This window comes from Bemisia tabaci, chromosome 6 (assembly GCF_918797505.1).
Source record: "Bemisia tabaci chromosome 6, PGI_BMITA_v3".
NCBI classification, from domain to species: Eukaryota; Metazoa; Arthropoda; class Insecta; order Hemiptera; family Aleyrodidae; genus Bemisia; species Bemisia tabaci.
This window is the reverse complement of record NC_092798.1, coordinates 49,056,971-49,079,601: the sequence shown is the minus strand read 5'-3', so window position 1 is coordinate 49,079,601 and position 22,631 is coordinate 49,056,971. Positions and strand designations below refer to the sequence as shown.

The window sequence follows — 22,631 nt, the reverse complement described above, 5'->3', positions numbered from 1 at the left end:
CTGTTACTAAAACGCCGTGTATCTAACTTTTCACTAAATGCGCCGTGATATTTAGGCACAAAGTCAATAATCAATGAGAACGAAAACACATCAACTCAGAAAAATGAAACTAATCAAGACACACAGAAAACTGCACGGAGGTGAAGCAGTTCGTTTAAGGAAAATATTTTTGCTGCTAAGAGACAAGTACTTATGGACACTTTAAAGGTCCAAGCTGGAATAGATGCGCTAACTTCAATGACCTTTATGTAAGTTATCTGTCTTTAATGGAAATTGAGCATTTTCGAGTTACCGAGTTGGTGCGTTTTCGTTCTCACTGATTCAATCTGGCCCCCAAAAAATCTTCAATGGCCCCCAAAAATCTAGCTTGATTCGCAACATGGCCCCTGAAACTCAAAGGTGAGTTTCGAACACTGATTCCAGGTCTGACGGAGGATGTTCAAAAATGCGCTGCCCTGCTCATCTTCTTAAGGCCCTCATGTTAGCGAGAGATCCACCCTCAAATTTCCTTATATTGGCAAGATACCACGAAGAAAAAGGGGAAACCCCGATAGAAAACTGCTCATTTAGAAATTTAAATCGCATTTATAACTCCGGATCTCTTGGCTCATTTAATGTATTGCCGAGACGCCCTTTTGGAGCACTCTGGGCCCTTTTTGGAAATAGGTCCGGAAAAAAGAACAATTAATTCTCGTTTCACATATCTTTAGAGGGTTTCACGCCAATTTCCATGAAGTTTGGTGCATTGAATTTTTTTTAAATCGCATTTATAACTCCGGATCTCTCTTCTCATGATACGAATCGTTGAGTCGCCCTTTAGAGGTTGGTGGGCCCTTTTTGGAAATAGGTCTGGGAAAAAGGCCCATAATTTCCCGTTTCGCGCCAATTTTTATGAAGTTTGGTGTGTTGAATTGTTTTTAAATCTCATTTATAACTCCAGATCTCTCTCATGATAGGAATCGTCGAGTCGCCCTTAAGAGGTCGATGGGCCCTCTTTGGAAATTTGTATGTATAGAACCGGTAAAAAGGACCACAGTTACCTACTCGTTCCGCATATTGTAAGAGGGCCTTCTACCAATTTTTATGAAGTTTGATGTGTTGATTTCTTTTTTAATTATTCCCATTAATTAGCAGGATCTCTCTCCCCATTATATGTATAAATAGTATGGCTTTTTCGGGGAGCCTTCGGTCCTTTTTGAATATAGGTATAAAATATTAAATGTTTAAAAATGAAAAATTTAAATCAAACAGAATACGCGCTTGCTAAAGTAAATGAAGAAAATAATGTAGAAAGTACTGTTCCCCCCTCCCTCCCCTTTCCCAATCCCCAACTTCCTCCCCCATCCATGGAGGAACACTCGTGACGATTAGTAGGCGATATGGCAACACCGCATGACGGGCTGCGCGGTAAACAAATAACTTAACCTCAAACTGACGGTGATGGTGTCATCGCGCTAGCCAATTCATTAATTTTACATAATTTTTTCTATATTTTGGATCAAAACTCTGTCAAGCCTTAAATTCAATCTTAGTTTTTTACTTTTTTGCGCGTACTTGTTTGTCTCACTATGCAGAACAGTTGTCATCGGAAGGTTGGCTTATTTTGTGTTGAATAGTTACGACAATGCTTATTTTTGCATTGGGATTTCTAGTACATGTCATCTTTTTACTGTCTATATTTGATGCCTATTTTAAATCTCCTCTTCTCAATGACTTGCCTGTCATTGAGAACCCGATTGGCGCTCCAGCTAAACGTATCGTCCTGATCAGCGCTGATGGCCTCAGAGCCTCTTCTGCCTTTGGAAATGATGTAAACTCAACTCCGAACGCACCATATTTAAGGTGAGAGCATGTTGCTTGGTAGTTTCTTATCATAATTTGCTGAACCAACTATCTACCTCTGATGTCTGTCTGAATTGTCAAGCTTTAGTTGCCTAGGATCTTGAATTATGATCAAACTTTCCCCATCCCGAGTTCATTGGTGGATTATTCGTCGTTTTCCTCACGAAAGAACGTAACTACATTTCAATGTTGCCAAATTTTCCTTCATAAATTGCATTTTAACCAGAAAAATCTTGGGCATTTCTAATTGAAAATTTCACTGATTTTTCTTCCTATTTCATGCAAAAATCAGACAGATTTGGATAAAAATTGCACACTTACATTTTTGTAAAATAAATTAATTATTAGAGTCAATTTGGCAACCTTGGATTGGAGCTACGTTCCTTCGTGCGGGAGACGACGTATTTTGTGAACATGAAAAAAAATTGCTGGTCATTCTAATGGACTCTCGTTCACTAATATTGTCCCAGATCAGCTGTTGCCAGATCTACGAACCCCCTGAGGAAACGAAAAACCTGATAGAGCTCCTGTCAACTTTGAAAAATGACGATAATTGAATTTTCCTCTCGATTTACTTGAATAGAAAAATAACTAAATATTCCTTTAAAATTAGATAGAGTTCTTGAAAATCTGCACACTGCTTGAAGTAACCCTTAGGACCGATAGTGGCATTGGTTTGAACAAGTCAATGCAGAAACCCTCATAAATATTCATTTTGATTTGATCATGGTGGATTTAAGTAAATTTCTCCTCCATCTTCAACGGAAAAACCTCTTCACAAAAAAACCTTGTAAAGTCAAAACTAATTGAGAACATTTGTGTTGGTTAAAAATAATGATGAGGCATCTATTAATACTTGTAAGGAGATTGTGACTGGGAATCTTCCTCATAGCTTATCAAGATAACAAGGTTTTTTAGTTCTAAGTACCATTGAAGTCCCCTACCTGTACGCAATTGTACTTAATTTGGTTGATTAAGCATGATGGTCTTAAGTAAAGGACTACCACCTAATGTTTAATATGATGTGAGCTCTTTTTTTATTTTATTCATTGTCAAAAAAAAATTAACAGCGTGTCATTGTTTGAAAATACTGAAAAATTTTTTAGGGATTGAATTGTTATCTTTATTTTTTTGATCATCAGATCGGTCATCCTGACGGAAGCATCTTGGGGAGTATGTCATACCAGGGTACCGACAGAGTCCCGTCCCGGACACATTGCTATGATAGCTGGGTTTTACGAGGATCCATCCGCAATCTTCAAGGTATTCATAATTCAATGTTCCCTTGTTAATGGAGTTCACAAACTGTTTCTTCGTGTATTTTTTAACTTATGCAATCATTTCAGTAGGTATCAGGAGTGATACAACCTAAGGAGATGGACTGCTCTTTTTATCTCACAGAATCAAGTTTTTAACTAAACTGTAGCAAAGAAATATGGATTTTTAAGTTCCCCAAATCTTGGACAAAGACTGGTTGAAAATTAATAGAATAAAGTAAAATAAAGGAAGTTGTTCTGATCAATCAAAAAGTTATACAGGACTCACTTGATCAGTAACAATCAGTATTATAGATAATCATTGTTCACGATGTACAAGTATCTGCCAATAGATAGTCATGCACACACAGTCGGAAGGGAAGAAGGAAAAATCACAGTGAGGAAAAAAAATCATGGTGAGATGCAAGAGATCAAACTTGATATCGACGGTGAAAGTCGGCAATCACATAACTCGGTTTGCGGCGTCGCAGACTTCCTGTCATACTTTATTTTTTAAATGGAAAACTACTCAACGGCAATTCTTTAAAACTGTCATGATTTTTCTTCTCAATGCTAAGAAAATTCTGCAAAAACTTCAAGAAATAATATCAATTTGTTCTCCTTTAAAAAAATGACGTAGAGGCGGAGATTTTCAGACACCGCAAACGAGTTATGTGATTGCCGACTTTCACCGTCGATATCTGTCTAACAGTGTGCAGTGCTCTTAACGGGAAGACTGCCGTAGCACTAAATCGAGAAGTGGGTCACTTAGCAACCTCAGCAAGTGGCCCTTTTCCCCAGTTTTTTGGCAATTTTCTTTGGAACTTCTAGGTCCCATTCAGAAAAGCAGTGAAACAGAGGTCCGGTAATTTTATATATGAAGATACTTTTGACCACACTCCGATCAAAATATTAATGGAGAACACCCCCCCCCCCCTTAACAATAAAATATGTAGATCTTGTTGTATGAATGACTATGATTGATGAATGCATTAACTAAATTCAAGTTGATTTCGCTGTTTCCAGGGATGGACGGACAATATATTTGAATTTGACTCGCTCTTTAATCGGAGTGCCCTGACTCTAGGTTGGGGTAGTCCAGATATTGTACCAATGTTTAACAAAGGTTGGTATGCACCTTTCAGCAATTTTCATGTCTTTAATTTCCTTGTCTTCACATGATTGGGTTGAATAGTTTTATTCATCTCGGGCAGGTTTTAGAATTGGACAGGGTTAAACAGAAAGGAACCAAGCCACATCAGCTATTGCCAAATTTAACCGCTCAAATTATTTTTATACATGAAAACGGTTGTGTGGATTTTTGTGCAAATTTCAGTGAATTTTCTCCGTAGTATGAAACAAATTCTTCAAAATTTGCCAAGGAGTCTGCACAAATGTTCTCTCGTAAAAAATTAGATTGCCCAGTTAAATTTGGCAATAGCTGATGTGGCTTGGTTCCTTTCTGTTAAAAGCGATCCAATTGCTGCTAATTGCGTCAGCTAAGTTTGCAGTTTTTTACTTTCCTTTTGCCAGTAACTGTTTTGCTGTCATAAACAACTGTCAACTTATCTGAAGCAAGTTTTAAGCAAGGAAGGAAAAATAATAAAACAAGTTTACTCTTATCTTAACCACATAGTGGAGAATCTACAGTAGGGTGTCCCAAAAAAAGTCGACCTTCGAAAAGTTACGTTTTCTAGTTGAAAAAGTGTTCCATTTGGTTAGGAAACACTTTTGACCAAGTTTCAGATTTTTAAGTAAAGTTTTAGTGCTGCCGCATCGCACATTTGTGGAATTAGCGTTACCGATAATTGAGATTTTTGACAATTTGATGATTTTTTTAGGGGCGATACAGTCACAATAGAGCCCTGAAAATTTTAAATAATAGACGCCTAATACACTTCTTAGGATATAAATTAACCATGTTGCCATACCAGAGGCGCAAGTATTTTTTAAAAATTCGGAAACTTGGCCAAAAACGCTGTTTAGGCGCAAACGGGAGACATTTCAGCAAGTTGACTGATTTTGTAAAGTTTGAAAGAATATTGCTATCGTCTTAAAAACTGAAGGCAGTTGACTTCTTATAGACTACTTTTGATATAAAATACACATTTGAGCATGCAGAACGCGGAAATTTGTTTTAAAAATTCTGAAACTTGGCCATAAACACTGTATTGAAGCAAAGATACATTCGGCGAAAATTGATTATTTCTTGATATTTCGAAGAAATACTGCTGGCGTCGTATGGGTCGAAGGTAGTCGACTTCTAACAGCATAGTTTTGAGAAAAAGTAATAGTTATAGTCCCAGAGGCGTAATATCAGGCTTAAATATTCTTACTTAGAATATTCTTTTTGCTGTCTGCAAAGGATGGGGAAAAAAGTATGCTGAAAATGTAATATTCAACATGAATAACAAGGAGAGGATAGAATTTCGTCGATAGAGTAAAGAAGAGAAAAAACAAGGAGGATTATAACAGGGAAAGTGCAAATATGAAGTTGTGTTCACTTAGCGTGCCCCTTGTCTGATTTTGTGCAAAGTCACTTTAGTATCTTCTCATCTTGCTGCCCTTTTCACCCCTCTCTTAATATGCATTCGCTGTGCTGGTTGCATTGCCAAGGTCCGAAAAACACATAGAAGGCAGCCCACTTATCAGCGTTATATTGTCTCAGATTCGTTGATGGTGTTTTTAGTAAGGTGGTTTTCAAGAACTCAAAGCAACAATGCTTTGAGGAGTGGAAAAGTAACAATATAGTGAACACGAAAATCTTTATCACTATATTTGATAAAATTAATGAAGTTTACCTCCGCATTGCAATCGAAAACCTGAGGAAATTCAGGCAATGTTAAGCAATATCACCCTGGGATAATCAATGCATAACGCACATTGCAAGAAAAAATCGGAACCTAAACCATCTGACTGTGGGACCATAACTATTACTTTTTGTCAAAACTATTCTGTTAGAAGTAGACTACCTTTGACCCATACGACGCCAGCCGTATTTCTTCGAAATTTCAAGAAATAATCAATTTTCGCCGAAATGTATCTTTGCTTCAAACAGCGTCTTCGGCCAAGTCTCAGAATTTTCAAAAAATATTTACGCGCCCTCCACGCTCGAATATGTATTTAATATCAAAAGTAGTCTATTTGAAGTCAACTACCTTAAGTTTTTACGACGATAGAAATATTCCTTCAAACTTTAAAAAATCATCAATTATTTTAAAATGTATCAGACTAGGTCAACGGTCAAAATAAAATTTAAAAACTCACTAGTCAGAGAAAATTCGAAACTATCCCTATTTAAAAAAAATCAGTCAACTTGCTGAAATGTCTCCCATTTGCGCCTAAACAGCGTTTTCCACTACAAGCACATTGGCAACTCTTAGTTTAAGTTCTTAAATGTGTCTATGTAACCAATTGATTCAAACCTATGTTTGGTGAAATATCTGCAAGGTATTATATTTCTTTTTTTATATTCTAGGAAACCTTTCCAAGCAAATGATTATGAAGAGTTATCCACACGAAATGCAGGAGCTTTTTGGAAGTGGAGAAAGCATACTTGCCCTAAACTCTTGGGTTTTCAACGAAGTGAATGAGACCCTAAATATCGCAGAATTCAACAGCTCTGGGAAACAGTTGAGAGAAAGTCTCAATCAAAGTAAAGTCTTCCTATTTTTACATCTGTTAGCCACAGATACCTCTGGGCACTCAGATAAACCACAATCACAGTGAGTTTTGTCGTTGATTTTCCCCTTGCTTGTTGTGTTGATTTATTCCATAAACTTATTTCAAACAGAAGCTTCATTTGCAAAGTATCTAGCATACAATGGTCATAATCAAACCAAAAACTATTTTTCAACTCGCTGCTTCCAAAAGTAATGTCTACCTCTGGTAGCAGCGCTGACAGTTGACTGAAAAAGGAAACAATTTATTAATGAACAGAAGTATCTAAGACTCAAACTAATTGTGAATTTGAAAAGTAATTTAAAAATTAAAGGACATTTTATTACTTGTAGTGCCATACAGTATCTATTCAAACAAGGTAAGTCAAGAACAAAGTAATTTTGGGTTAGCTATAATTAAAAGACTTTCAGCGGAGGGATAAACAACAATCAGGGCAACATGATCAATTCTTGGTGTTATTTCTGATTGCTCTCCAATACCCTCAAGAATATTTACCAAAAACTTTTTTTTTTAATCTGCATTATAAATTAGGATTGAGCCGCGTCCTTATTAAGCCAGCCAATGACAATCGCCCCATCAAAATTCAGGCTGAATACCCAGAGTAGATTGCCGAACCAACAACAACAGCAAAAATTATAAACTAGGCTTATTATTAGTAGTTGAAATGATTGTCACCTAAAGGCAGCAGTACTGTGCCATAAATCAAGTGCATTTTTATCTGGCTCTGTCATAGTTAAATCATGGAAAAATAGGAAATATCAGTAGGAAATAGAACTTAATGTAGAGATTGCTACGAAAAATGTTTAAGAATCATTGAAAAAATGCAGTTGCCTCTGGGGCATGACATCTGCGAGATCAAAACGCAGGTTTGCATGTGTTTGCATGCCATGCTTTTCTGTTGAGTTCCTTTTCTAATGGTTTTCTTCTATTTGTTTATAATCCTTCAAGAGAGTTTTTCAATGTGCTGAAAGAAACAGATGCAAACATTGAACTAATCATTGAAAGATTAGAGAAATTTTACAATCATGATGGAAAAACAGTTTACGTGTTTACTTCGGATCATGGCATGACTGATTGGGGTTTGTATTGTTTCTCTTTACGCAAGCTCATTCTTTCTGCTTTTTATTACTGTGTTGCAGTTTTCTCGCTGTCGAATGATTCACTTGTATCAAGTGTATGCTATACCTCCAATTATCATTATTATTGAGTAATAAACTTGGAATAGATTTCAAAATCATATGAATGGTTGTAAATAATTTTTCTTGAATGGCCAAAAAATTAATCGTATCCATATGGTGTGGATTCTACTTGCTGCAAATAGGATATAAAGTTGAGTCACCCATGACCTTAGCCTGTACCTGTTGGCAAATGAGAGCGCTGAAAATAATAACTCTATATTAGGCTTCCACTTGCAATTTGTTGAAATAACGGAATATATGGGCTCAGCGGATCCTTACTTTGATGCATTTTACGTATCACTGAAGAATTGCGACGTAAAATGTGCTAATTGAGGGTTTTTGTCATTGATTGGAACTTTTCATTTCAAGGACAAGTCATGAATTTCATGTATTTTTCAATTTGGAAGTATACTTTATCCACAACGTCTTTGTCATGATTTTCTCTTACTGCACAATTTGAAAAATAACCTTGCATGTTATTCTTTTATGTCTTTTTATGATCTTTGGTTTCGTTTTGGTATTGTGTTGTCACATTTTAGTCTCAATGTCACTTTTATTCATCAGAAATTCATAAGACATGAGATTTTTTCAGAATGTAGTATGAACGCTATCCTACAACCTACTTTTTTCAATTTTAATTATAGTTGAACTTTCCATGTGAGAATGTTCAAAGAGCCGAGAATTGAACTAGGTATTTTTAGCTCTACTGTAGGACATGATCTATTGGGTTTTTCTTGATCTTTTCAATATCCTTAAAATACTTATACAGTTTATTTAATACATTTTAAATCTTAATTTCTGTTTATAATCAGACCCTCTATTGGATTTGCATGTCTAGTTGATGTTTAGCGGTCATACATTGGTTTATAATTTCCACTAACATTGATCACGCTTAAAATTGATCACTCTGTCATTACGCTAACAATGAGTGTTTATTTCTATAATTTTTTTTTTTTTTTTATAACTTGCCAAAATTTAGTCTGAAGCTGAGTGGATGACCCTGTTTATCATCAAATTAAATAGAACTCCCAATTTCTGTCATAAAAGATTTTTAATGGATGTAAACGGTGTTTCAGGAACTCATGGTGATGGATCAAATGTTGAGACGGAGACCCCTTTTGTCATCTGGGGCCCAGGTGTGAAAAAGCCAAAGCTTGTCAATGAAACAGATAAGAATGATCTTTGGAGACTATCTCATTTAATTCGTCGTGATCTGCGGCAAGCGGATGTTGTTCCCCTTTTGGCCACTTTGCTTGGCATTTCAATTCCAGTTCACTCAGTTGTAAGTGTTTGATTATTCTCATACAACACTTTCTCTATCTTTCATCAGTAGTTTTTTTTTTATATTTCTTAGAACTTGGGTTTAGGTGTGTTTGTTTTTCTGATTGCAGGTCACTGACCTACATAGTTTTGTGTAATTTTATGCATGGTTAGTGCAGTCTTGAAAAGTGTTGTAAAGAAACTTGATTTCGAAAAAAGAATTAAGGCTTTGAAAATACTTGATTTTTTGGTAACAAATCATTTGGTCCCAAATAGATGGTTTGGAAGATTACGATTAACAAAGGAAATACCCTCTAAAAAAACTAAAAATTGCCGACTTGACCTCTAGTCCTCACAACAGTAGAGACAGGGTTGCCATAGTTAGGGGAAATGACAAAAATGTTAAAGAAAAAGTATTAAGTCACCTTTATTTGCTCTCTAGAATAGGTTTGACATTTTGAACAACAGATTTTGAAAAACTATTTCAAAGTATGTCTTCTTAACCATCTGGTATATCTTCAAGTGTCACAAAATTTTACCAAAATGTGTCAGGAAAATTCATTTTCAAAGTTCTATGGCAACCTCGTGTTATCTAATTTGTAAAAAAATGTCTTGCAGCTGCTGAGTTTTAGAAATTCTGCTTGCTTGACTTGCTATGGCCTCAAGGCCTTAAGATTACTGCATCAGGGTGAAGAAAAATTGTCTGCAATTACAACTAATTACAATGATACTTTCTCCTTCATCGATAAAAAAATCATTGATCATTGAAAATATTCAAAGCAAGCAATTAATGATGCATAAATTAAAGGTGATTTTATTTTAATGCATTTATGAACATCCAATGTTTCTAAGGTTTTTTACGGTTCTGATTTAGTAAATAAATTTGGAAAATGTCTTCTTTTTGATAAAGCTGCGGAAAGATATATGTATCAAGAATACACTGTTTCTCTGTAAAATTTTGTAAGTAGAAAATTTACTTCATCCCCCTATCCAACGATTGTTAGAAAATGAGCAAATCCACCATTGTAGACTAATCGAAAATACAAATTTTGCCGAAAACTAATGGAAAATTTGGTCTGAAAATTGAATTTTTTTCTCTCACAGGGTGTGCTTCCAATGGATTTTTTGGATGTCTCTGATGGAGAAAAAGCCAAGATGCTGGAATTAAACATGAAACAAATCAATCAGCAGTTCTTGAAAAGCCGTGACTCAGTCAAACTATCATCTACATCATTCTTTTACATACCGTTCAAGGATCTGACTGATGAGCTAGATGCAGAGATGAAGAACGCTATCAAAAACCACATCATCAACCATCAATATCATGAGGCAGTGAGTTAGAGCTAATTTGTTTTTCTCCGCTCCCTTTTGTTTTATTTCACGACTCGTAGGTAAAATTCGACTTCGGACTCGATTTTTTTAAATTTTTGATCAATTTTGATAGAGGTATGAAAAACGTCTCTCAAGACTTGTTTTTTCAAGAATAAACTCATGGCAATCATTATTGCTTTAATTTATATCTGAGAGGTGCAGTAAGAAACCAAACCCCTAAAAAAATTTCAATTCTAATTCTTTTTGGGAATGTTTTGAGTTCGGTTTAACTTCCGCTTGTTTGGCAGAAAGACTACCAAGATTTATTAAGGCTCAACTTGAATCACATACTCTATTAGTACATAAACTATTAGTACAAAAAACCTTGTGTTAAATTCTAGGCAGCTATTATAAAAAACAGACTCATCTGCTTAAACGATTTTGAATGTGAATATTCAAAAGAACTACAATTAATTCGTGTTTTAAACTGAATTCACTCAGTCAGACTTTCTTTAGAATGCAATTGACAATGCATATAATGTGAAAACGTAGAAATTTCTGCTCAATTGATCGCTCCTCGTCTCTTTAGGATAAAATCTACAAGTGTACTTTTTGTCTGTGAAAACTACTTGTATCATTTATTTGGCCGATTTTCCATCTGTAGGTACCATTGTCTTGAAAGGAAAAATCAATACATTTTTCAGGACCAAAAGTGTTTCTTAAAAAGAAAGTTAAGTATCAAAGACCCACTGTGGAGTGCACCCAAATCTTAATTGAAATTTCCTCGCTCCTTCTGGTGAAAGCCTGCTCCTTTTTATTTGATTTTTAAAGTCTCCCTGAAAGTTGTATGAAACAAATGTCGTAAATCTTTTCAGGCCTTTTCGTCAAATTTTGCCTTGCCGATTTTTGATTTGTATAATATAAAGTTTACTTTATTCAACCTAATATCCCGGGAAGTATAATACATTAGTACTTTGTGTCTTCTCTTTAGATTTCTCTGAGTCAGAAATTGATACATCTCAATTTAGCCGCCATCAATTACTACCAAAATTACTACCAGTATTTACTCTTGGGTTGCATATCCGTATCATATTTTGGTTGGATTTTTGTCTTGCTAACGGTTCTTTGCAAGAATCTACAGCTGAAGCCAGGTATGAATTAATTTAGTCTGTAATTTCAAATCAAGTTACAAGTCCTCTTTCGTTTTGTTGATTTGCCAAAAATCTAGCAGTCTAAACATCATTTAACCCTAGCTTTTTCACTGCACTAGATATCAGCTTAATGAATATTTCTCTTTATTAGAGTGCAGTAGTTGCTCTACATCCTTAGAGAGTCTATTTGCAGCAGCAAAGAGAGGAGGGGGGCTCAAAAATGAACATTTTGAAGCCAGCAGGCTCATCTAAAGAAAATTACTTGCTGATCGGAGAAAAATCATGGAAATCGACCCTGTAGATCTATTAAAGTAGCTCAGTCAAGATATGAAAATGTAAGTAGTAAAGCGAGTTTTGTGGCGATCAGGAGTCGCAAAGCGCCAGAGAGCGCTATAAAAGCGATTCGTGTATGTAGGTAGTAAGGAAGCATATAGTAATGATTGTAGTTAGCGTATTGGCTACTGCAAACTAACCAGATAGCTGGCAAAGAATGCTTCTAGAAGTATATTCAGTCAAAAAGATAACAAGTAACTGAGGCTGTAGTGTCAAAAAAACTTATCTGAACCAATTTCTCTTCTGTTTTTTCTCAATTTTTTCTTTCGTTCTTAAAAAGAAATAAATGGACGTTATTGTTTTAAACTTTTATAATATGAATGAAAATCAGTACAAATTTCCAAAAAGAATGTTGATTAGTTTTCCTATGGAAGAAAGGGAGTCGACAAACAAATCTGCAATGTTATAATTAAAGCAAGTGTTTTTTTACTCTTACCATGGACGGATGATTTTTCAAAAAGCCGTGTCTGTAATCCTACTGATTATACTATCCAACACATTTTGATAATCTTCCATTTTATATGCACCTACGAGGCTTCAAATGTATTTCAGACTGTGAGAAACAAATCAAATGGAAGCAGTGAAAAGATTTTTTTTTTCTCCAGGTGGACCAAAATCAGCCAAACTCTCCTTTCTCACAATGCTGTCAAGGCTCTCACCATATGCCTTTACCGTGTGGTTTGTGATAACCATCAGCTTTATTATAGGTAATAATCAGTCAATGATATACCTTTCTTATTTTGAGTTCTTTTTTATTTTATATTAATGCATCACCTAAATTACAAAAACTGAAGAAGCAAATTAATAATTATTTTTCAAGTTCTGAATTTCTCTTCGTGTTTATAACCTCATGCAGACAATGTTTTGCTATTTTTTACCCCTAAGCTGCAGAACTTTTAGCTCCTCATGTTAGAAAATGATAGAGTGATATATTATCAAAATAAGATGGAAATTGCGGTCACACAAAAATTGGGCACTACGCTACTTCCCCAACGTAACATATCTTATCCCTACAACTCAAATGTACGCAGTACCTTTTGTGTGTACCGTACCTTTTCTGCGGAGAAATAACGCATGATTTTAAGGGATCCTCCAAAACATGTATTTTCTTGATTATAAAGGACATATTTTAAAGATTTTTTTAGCAGAGTGTTGCCCATTTTCTTGTAAAATTATGCATGCTATTATACAGTTAAGCTAGTTTTGGATAATACAGTCAAATTAAAAGATGCATCTAAACTGACTCATGTATGTGGAAACATTGTTGCAGTGCAAAGCTTACCCATTCAGTTTTATATTTACGGTCTCCTACCTGTATTCCTGTGGTGGTTTGCATTCAAACACAATGCATTGAATGTTTTTGAGGGATTTGCACAAACTTGTTATGAATGTTGGTATCTACCAATTGCTTATGCCGTTGGAGTGGAGTTTTTCGTAAGTATTTTTTTAAACCTTTCTAGTCTGCAAAGTCTAAATCGCAAGTATTTCAAAAAGCAGTGGAAAGGGAATTGTATCAGGATTCACATCATTCCTAGTATTAGCCCCTCTTTTTCAAACTTTTCTCACCTTTTTTTTTTTTTGCCTCAAGGAGGATTTTTGAGAATTATTACACCTAACCTAATGTGGATACAGGACAATTATCTAAATTGCAGAAATTGCTTCAAATTTGATTCTTTTTGTTTACTTCAAGCTTATGTCCTGTAATTTATGCATTTTATTTTCAGGTGCTAACTTTTTTCCAGCGATGGGCAATCAGCGCAGTCACGCTAGCTTTAGTGTTTTGGCCATGGTTTCATCTCCCAACTCTAAGGCGGCAAAAATGTCAGTTTCTTGTCTACATGTGGACTTGCTCGACACTGGGAATAGCTATTTTTCCGTTTTTACCAGTCACCGGTTTCGAAGCTAATATATTTTTTGTGTAAGCATTTAATTTCTCTCTTATTCCTCTGTAATATTTTATTATCACAGCATTTCTACTTAATTAAAAAACTGTGCATTTTTACTAGAAACCAGGGAATAAGTGTAGCAAGTAATTTTTATAAAAAATGCAATAACTTTTTGCTTACCTTACCGAAAAGCTGGTGGAGGGTGAGTCACCCTGTTTTGCAATTTAACTGCCTTTAATTGTTGTTACGTCAAGCAATTTACAGTTAATTAATTTTGTTTCAGGGTAATATCTGGGTTGTTATCTATTGTTTTCAACGTTAGTATACTCTTACTGCCAGTGCTGAATCACTGTTTCATTTTGAAACCCGAAGAAGGTAGTAGTGGCTGTTATCTTTCATTGGGCACCATTCGGCACATTTGGGCACTTCTGGCATCATTCTTAGTTTGTATAGCGATGTATTTCAATCTGTCAGTGAAGTACTGTCAGATTGTATCCTGGATCCTGTTAGGTAAGAACACAATGCTGATACTCAATAAATTTACATGAAATCTCACATGCAACATCAAGCATGCTGCTGTGCTAAGGAAAAACACTGTAAGAAAATTCGAAGGTTGCTGAATTTCTCGTGATAAAATAATTATTTTGGAGAAAATTTATGAGTATCATTCCTTGAAATTTTCAGATACTTTAAATTAAATTTCTGATGAAAACATTGCAAAAAAAAACAGGTTAACATGTTCAAAATCTGTCGCTGTACATGCTTTCATAATTTTCCGCTCTGGCCATGCTGAACTTTATCGCCAAAAATAGCTATTTTGTTGTGGAAGTTGCAGCTGAAACGATACATTCCTTTTTCTGATGATTGGACATCGAAAATCTGTAGTGGATGCTTTTTATGTCCATTAAGTACCGCATTTTTTTAACGCTGCTGAAAAGCGTGACTGCAAAATTCATAGCCTTTCTTCAAAACAAGTCACAACTTTGTCCTTCTATTTTGTGTAAATATTGGAATATATTATCTTTCAAACTTGTTTCTCATTCATAGGAAACGCCATTATTATTCCTGTCAACATGATGAAAGGAGATGTGTCCCTCCGTTTGGTTGGGTTGTTCCTTTCAATGACCTCCCCCATGTTACTTCTGTCGATAGGACATGAGTCGCTCTTTTATTTTCTATTTTCGGCTCATCTGCTTATTTGGTTCGCACTTGAATATCAGGTATGTTTTCAGGCATTTCATATTTCTCCATATGCATATCAATATTGAAACTAGGGAGATGCATTATCTTGATTATGGCGTTAAAAAAATTGTGTTCTTCCTTAATTTTTTTAGAATATTGCTGGACACTTTTTTCCAAAATTCTCAGTGATGTTCTCAAGTTTGCTTTGAGTAAGCCTGCTTCAAATTTGCAGAGAATAATCGGCTTGCAGGCATAGTTTCTCCTCTCCCCAGTAAAAAATAACCAATTTTGATGAGTTTTTGGACTTAACTTTAAATTATCTTATTACAAAATATAAAATTAACCACTTAATAAAATTAGTATTTCATCCTTTTAGTTTCTGAAAGTTTGAGTGTTTCTTGTTTTCTTCTTAGAGCGGACAAAAGTTTAAGTGAAGACTGTACATAATTGATCCTTTATTTTCAGCTGGTTTCGAGAGTCTGTATCGGTGGTATTGGAGGTGGCACCATTGAAGGTATCTCAGGAAACACAAGTCCTGTTACCTGGCGGAGAGCTTTTTTCCTTGTATCCTTTGATCAATGTCTCCAGAAAACTTCTGCTCATTTTTATTAGTAATAAGACCATTGCGTAAAAAAGATACAGCCACGCACGTACACTTCTCGTAAAATCATACAAAAAATCATAGCACATCAGACGTTCCCTAGCAGCACAAAGGCGTAAAAGTTTACAAAAAAAGCTTGTAAAAAAGTAGTACATAAAATAGACAAAAAACGGAATGCTTATGTGGTATTTTTTACAAGAAAAATATGTCATACACGGAAAAAAAAAATTGCTGATTCAACAATTCAATTGCTAAAAACAGTGAGTGCAATGTTTCAACGCAGATTTTACAACAAAAAAATGCTACTTTAACCACCCCGTGGTTAAATTAGTTTACAATGTGGTTAAATTAGTTTACAATGTGGTGAAAGTAGCATTTTTTTGTTGTAAAATCTGCGTTGAAACATTGCACTCACTGTTTTCAGCAGTTGAATTGTTGAATCAGCAATTTTTTTTTTTCCGTGTAAGTACAGATTACTTTCTCCTCACCTCTCTCATCACATATTTTTTAGGTTAAATTCTTTAACTCATCCGATTATTTTCTACTTCTTTACAAGCTTTTCCATGTACAACTTTCAAACTCATAATAAGTACCAGTGTTGTACTCATTCCTGAGACATTTTACAAGGTGTGTTTCTAGGGTGTCTAAAATCCTCCTCTTAATACTTGATTTGCGTAGCCTCTATTACACATCTTCCATAATTTTACTGTGTCCAGGGGTAGTTTTTCTCAGTATGTAGCTGGTAATCAAGTCTGTCCAAAGAGAGAAGTGAGGAAGCCTAACGAAAATCAACGAACAATTAACAAACTTGTTTGACGTTTGATTTCTATTTATTTAAAGCATTGTGTTTTGCAACACAAAGAAATAGGGAGGAAACACATGCTTGGAAGCAATTTAATCACACATAAGAAATATTTTGCAAGACTGTTCGTTCATTATCATTAAGGTTAGGTTTTCCTCTGTCTCCCTCTGAGCAAATCTGATTACTGGTGACCAAGAAACATTTCCTACGGATGGGGTATATTTAAAGAAGCCTGTATGGATTACGCAAAGTGTGTGTTAAGGTGATTCGATGGACGCCATATTTTGTGGCAGAACGGTATGCGATTTGTCACATCAATTGGTTCCATTTTTTCAGCTACTCGTCATTTTTCTCCAAATTTGAGATCGCAATTCTGTTGTCAGGAGACTAAAGCACTCACTTACCAATTTTACCAAAGAAATTCATCGTAATAAAGGCGTCGTTTTTTTTAGAGAGAAAACATCCCATTCGATACTGATATCGAAACTGCACTGAAATGCGATATTTTCTCTGTAAAAAAACCACGCCTTTATTACGTTGAATTTCTTTGTTAAAATTGGTAAGTGAGTGCCATAGTCTCCTGACAACAGAATTGCGATCTCAAAATTGGAGAAAAATGACAAGTAGCTGAAAAAATGGAACCAATGGATGCGATATATGGCATGCCTTTCTGACACAAAATATGGCGTCCATCGAATCACCTTAAGAAGCTGTTGACTGGCTTCTCTGATGAGTTGCTTGTAATTTTCGGAAAATTTTACCTGTAGAAGCGTACTCAGTCAGCTGTTTCTTTTGTATGCAACAGATTCATTTCATGCATACCTTTTTTTTTATCCATCCATTGTACATTGCTCATGAAGCACTGAACTTATTATTATGTGGCAAAAATATTTAAGCGTATGCCCTGATGAATGGAATGAATTATTTTTACCATAACTGATCAAATTAGTCATACATGTAGGAAGAATATAGATATTGGTGAAAAAATCGGATTTGCAAGAAAACAGTTCAGGTCCTCAGAAAAATTTCTCCAAGTCCTCTCAAGATCTTGAAGTGTGTAAAGCTTCAAAATTATCCTCCTCATAATATGAAACATTTTAGCGGAACTGTTTCCTCTTTTTGTCTGCTCCTGAAATAGTGACTGTTAAATTCTAAGGAGCGATCTAGTGCTGTTGCCAAAAGATCGCATCAATTTTTAAATCACAAAACTGTTGTTTCGGGCTCTAGCAAAGGAAATATTAAGAGTATGAAAAGCTAATTTTTAGCCTAGGTGAGCTTAGTTTGAATCAAAATCATCCAATCTGTATAGGTTCAAGCTTAGAACAAGAGTATCAATTTATGATATAAGTTTTTTTTCTCAATTTCTCAATGTTCAGCCCTTCCACCATTTCATATCATCGACCCTATACAGTAGAATCTAACTCCGTATTATTTTGAATCTAAAAAAAATTATTTTTCTAATAGCAAATCCTTAACTCTATGTTCAGCTTACGTTCTTATTAATGTCATTTTTTGGTGCTGGAAATATAGCATCCGTCAGCTCATTTGACTTGCTAACTGTTCAACGTTTCATCTCTGTGTTCTCTCCATTCACAATGATGAGTCTAATCCTTCTGAAATTATTGATTCCCTTTCTTCTGGTTGTTGCAACGGTATTTTGCTTGTACATCAAAATCCATGTAAGTTCTAAACTTTATCAAAATGTTAAAACTCGTAACAGGTAACTTAAGTCAAAAGAAGAGTATACAAGTGTATTTGATGGCCAAAATGTGAAACCGATATCCATTTGCAAAGTCGTATACTTCTTGTTATACTTTATTTTTCCGAAAGAAAATTAATTTCTTGAAAACTTCCAAGATTTGTTTTCTTCATCAGCAGAATACTCTGTAAAAATTTCAAGCTACATAGTTAATTTGTTTCTTTTTGATAAATAAAATTGGAGCAGAGATTTTGAAACACCTCAATGTACATACATTTTTCCGCACTTTAGTCATCTGCATGAAAAATAACTTGATCTTTTGGACACCAAAAAATCCGAAATGAGGTCCTTTAAGGTATCTAAAATGCTACTATGGACCATTAGACAAGGTGTGAATCAGTGTTCGAAACTCACAGGCGCCAACGCGCCAAATGCGCCTAAGAAATCGGTCATGGCGCCTAAAAAATGAAGGCTCTGCGCCATCGTGGCCCCTTTAAATTGCCCGCCCCCCCCCAAAAAAAATCCTAGTTTTTCTGTTTGGTGATTTTTCGAAATTTCCCCAAGTAACAGCTAATAGTTCTGTAACTAAATCACCTTGCGTCTAACTTGTCACTAAATGCACCAAGATACATAGGCAAAAAGTCAATTTGGCCCCTAAAAGTTGAGATTGATGTGCCTTATGGCTCCTGAGACTCCAAGGTGAGTTTCGAACACTGGTGCGAATTATACATAAATATTTATGTTTTCTCATCAAAATCCATTTAAAACACGATTCGCAGAACCAGAATGATTGAAAGTAACTTCCAACTAAGATAGTGCCGTTTTTCGATGCATAATTATAACTTTCTGGTCATGAAAAACCATAACCTACCTAAGTTAAATCGCACACTGAAGGTTACCCTAACAGTCTCTGCAGTGTAAAATTTCAACCTCAAACCTCTCTTGAAAAAAGGGTTACCTACGTCTTTCGGAACAAGGACTTTTTTCCCAATAATGCTTTTCTAACGATACAATCCTAATTTTGATGTGATGTTTTATTTCTAGGATTCAATCAACGAGCTACTCCTGGTGGTTTTCATCTTTTGCGATTTGCTTGGGCTCCATTTCTTATTCTTGGTGAAAAATGTTGGAAGCTGGAAAGAAATTGGAACCTCACTTTCGCATTATGTCATCGTAGAATCTATTATTTTATTTATTTCACTTCTCTTGGGTGTAGCTCACTTTTACTTGAAGGAATTGAGCAGTAACGATATTCTTACCTCAGTTGGTGCTAGGTACCTCTCAGGAAAGACTTATAGATCCAATAAGAAAAACTATTGATAACTCGTCATACTTTCACAGAAAACTGTCTCTGTTTTTACTCTCAGGGAAGATTCATACTGTAAAATCAGGGATTTCACTACCAAGTACGTCTCAGATTTTTTTTCTTACCTTCAAGCTTTTTCTTTTCATAATTTGAAAATCTGATAGTGGCCTCTCAGCTGCGCCTATCGAACTAAATTTTATTCACGATCAAACTCTTGAGATTGTTCACAGATTAATAAGGTTATCTCAAGCTATGTTCTACTTAAAAGTTTTAAGCTTTCTTGCGCGTCTACTTAAAGCAATAGCTTAACCTAAGCACAAACATGAAGACACTTAGTTTCCCTAATATTCTTCATAATTAGGAGGGTCGTCCAGAAAGTAAGTTTACCTATTCAATATCTCCTAAACTAAGATAGACATAGAAAATCTGCAAAAAGTTTTGAAAAGCCACTACTCTCAGCTTTCTAATGCGCTATAGATTTCTAAATTTGGTTCTATAAATCTCTAGTAAAGTGGATTTTTCTGAACCCACCCTCTCTCCATGCGGGTTCAAAATTTCACAGAGCGCCATCAGCACGTGAGTTGCTGTAAGTGCTGTATCTGTTGCTTATCACAGAAAAGTGGTTTAGAGATGGCTGAAAATCATGTAAAACATGAGGAAGAAACATTAAGCAGCTAGGAATTTGCAGGAGTGACCGTGTTTACTTTAAAATCAGTTGTATTTGAACAAAAGTTGACCAACTTGTCAGCATTAACTGTCACTTTCTGACTGAATTTTGTTCATGGGCCTTCATATTACTCCGCCCGCTCCCAAAAAAAATTTGTCAAAGATGTATCATTTTGATAAATATGTAGCGTTTACAATATCTTTACTGTAAAATGTCCTGAATTGGAGCAGCTTTTGCCACCTTTTTTTGTTAAAAATCGAATTATAGAGCGCAATTCACATGCCAAAACCAAATTCAGCAGCACAACTTCATGAAACTACCAATTGTAGCCTAACCTTTTCACGCACTGCAGTCCAGACCTACTAATTATCGAATGAACCTGCGATTTTCTGATAAAAAAATGTGCCTCCCCATATTTTACATGAAATTCAACCATCTCTAAGCCCTTTTTCTTGCGATAAGTAATAGACACAGCAGCTTATTTGATTAAGGTGCTTTGTGAAATTTCGGACCCGCGAGAGGAGATGGGTTTAGAAAAATCCTCATTTCTAGAGCTCTATTAGACCAAATTTAAAAATCTATAGTGCAATAAAAAACTGAGAGTAGTGGCTTTTCAACGCTTTTTACACATTTTCTCCGTCCATCTTAGATCAGGAGACATTGAATAGGTAAACTTATTTTCTGGATGACCCTGTATTACGCCAACTGATGTTGAAATCTTATCATACTTAATTGCCAAATTTTTTTTAAGTTTGAATTTAGTACAAATCTATACTTTTAACTATGAGTTTAGTTACAGAAGAATTGTATTTATTCAGTCAATTATTTATGTCTAGTTCAAATTAAAAACTCATCATGGGTATAATTATAGAAAAAAAATTCCAATCATAAATTACAGTGAAATCTCATAGAGTCAAAATACGGTTAAGACAAAATTCCTCTCAACCTTTAGACACCGCCAACAGGCGTAAGGTAACTAAAGTATGATTAAGACAAATTCGTGACTTTTGTCGCGGAGAAAAAGTTGCTTGAATTGAAGAAATTTTTTTTAGAAAACTCCACAAATTCGATTTTATATGTGAAAAATCAAGAGAAGGGAGCAATTTGAAACCCCCTGGACAATTTGACCGGCGAGATTTTACTGTATTTATTTTTTTGCATTTCATCTCTTTAAGCCGCTCTCAGGATTCATTACAGCGCTACAGTAGTTTACCCATCCATCAGTATTTAATTTTATCCATCATTTTTGAAATATCTCTCCATCTCAACAGAACAGAAGCCAATTCTGTTCCACTGTTTCTTTTTTTACGAGGGGCGTTCAATAAGTAAGTATCCCCCCTCTCTAAAATCAATAAGAATTGACCAATTTTAAAAAACTTGAGCTCAAAATCTTCCTTAGGATATACTGAGTTCAACAAAACAAACCGCAACAAAATCGGACCATGTGCGGCCGAACGCGAGCCGTTTGAACGCGCCGAGGTGCACGGCGCTCCCGCCGAATCCGCGGAGATTTTAAGTCCGCGACAAGAGAAGAGCTTCTCTGCCAAAGCCTCAGTCGTTCATCACTGACGAAAAATCAAAGAAGTTTTTGTAGAATAAGGGGCTTACCTCACCTCTCCACATAACCAGCTCGATCCAAGCAGGTCTGATACTAATTGTGAGACTAAGAGAACGGATACCACGCGTTAGAAGTCTTTCAACTGGCTGGGGATGAAAGTGTTGACGGCTTGTTTGACCTCTTCCACTGATTCAAAATGAACTGCCCCAAGTTCAGATTTTAGATACGGTAATAAATGTGGTATGATTCCGCCATTTATTACCGTATCTAAAATCTGAACTTGGGGAGTTCATTTTGAATCAGTGGAAGAGGTCAAACAAGCCGTCAACACTTTCATCCCCAGCCAGTTGAAAGACTTCTAACGCGTGGTATCCGTTCTCTTAGTCTCACAATTAGTATCAGACCTGCTTGGATCGAGCTGGTTATGTGGAGAGGTGAGGTAAGCCCCTTATTCTACAAAAACTTCTTTGATTTTTCGTCAGTGATGAACGACTGAGGCTTTGGCAGAGAAGCTCTTCTCTTGTCGCGGACTTAAAATCTCCGCGGATTCGGCGGGAGCGCCGTGCACCTCGGCGCGTTCAAACGGCTCGCGTTCGGCCGCACATGGTCCGATTTTGTTGCGGTTTGTTTTGTTGAACTCAGTATATCCTAAGGAAGATTTTGAGCTCAAGTTTTTTTAAAATTGGTCAATTCTTATTGATTTTAGAGAGGGGGGATACTTACTTATTGAACGCCCCTCGTAGATTCCCACCTACCTGATAATGTGTGGAGTTTAAATGCGGGTTTCTAATTTTATTTGCTAAGAAGGTCCCGTATGTGCTGTAAGCATGTTTAGTATGTCCTTATGTTTTTTCGGTATTTGTTCCTAATACAGTCAATAAAAATTCCATTACCACAACTAGACTCGGTATCATTCAT

At 35.6% G+C, this 22,631-nt stretch overlaps 1 protein-coding gene across 1 annotated transcript; it reads left to right on the top strand.

The window, feature by feature from the left end:
* The first annotated feature begins 947 nt into the window (after positions 1 to 947).
* On the top strand, positions 948 to 21,203 carry PIG-N (Phosphatidylinositol glycan anchor biosynthesis class N). Its single transcript, XM_072301809.1, has 16 exons — positions 948 to 1,842; positions 2,985 to 3,105; positions 4,125 to 4,224; positions 6,577 to 6,823; positions 7,728 to 7,858; positions 9,034 to 9,239; positions 10,322 to 10,549; positions 11,520 to 11,679; positions 12,618 to 12,719; positions 13,283 to 13,446; positions 13,737 to 13,930; positions 14,182 to 14,408; positions 14,946 to 15,118; positions 15,546 to 15,644; positions 17,971 to 18,162; positions 19,227 to 21,203. The coding sequence occupies exons 1-16, from the start codon at positions 1,625 to 1,627 to the stop codon at positions 19,500 to 19,502; spliced, it is 2,838 nt and encodes a 945-aa protein (XP_072157910.1). The 5' UTR covers positions 948 to 1,624; the 3' UTR covers positions 19,503 to 21,203.
* Positions 21,204 to 22,631: the final 1,428 nt, after the last annotated feature.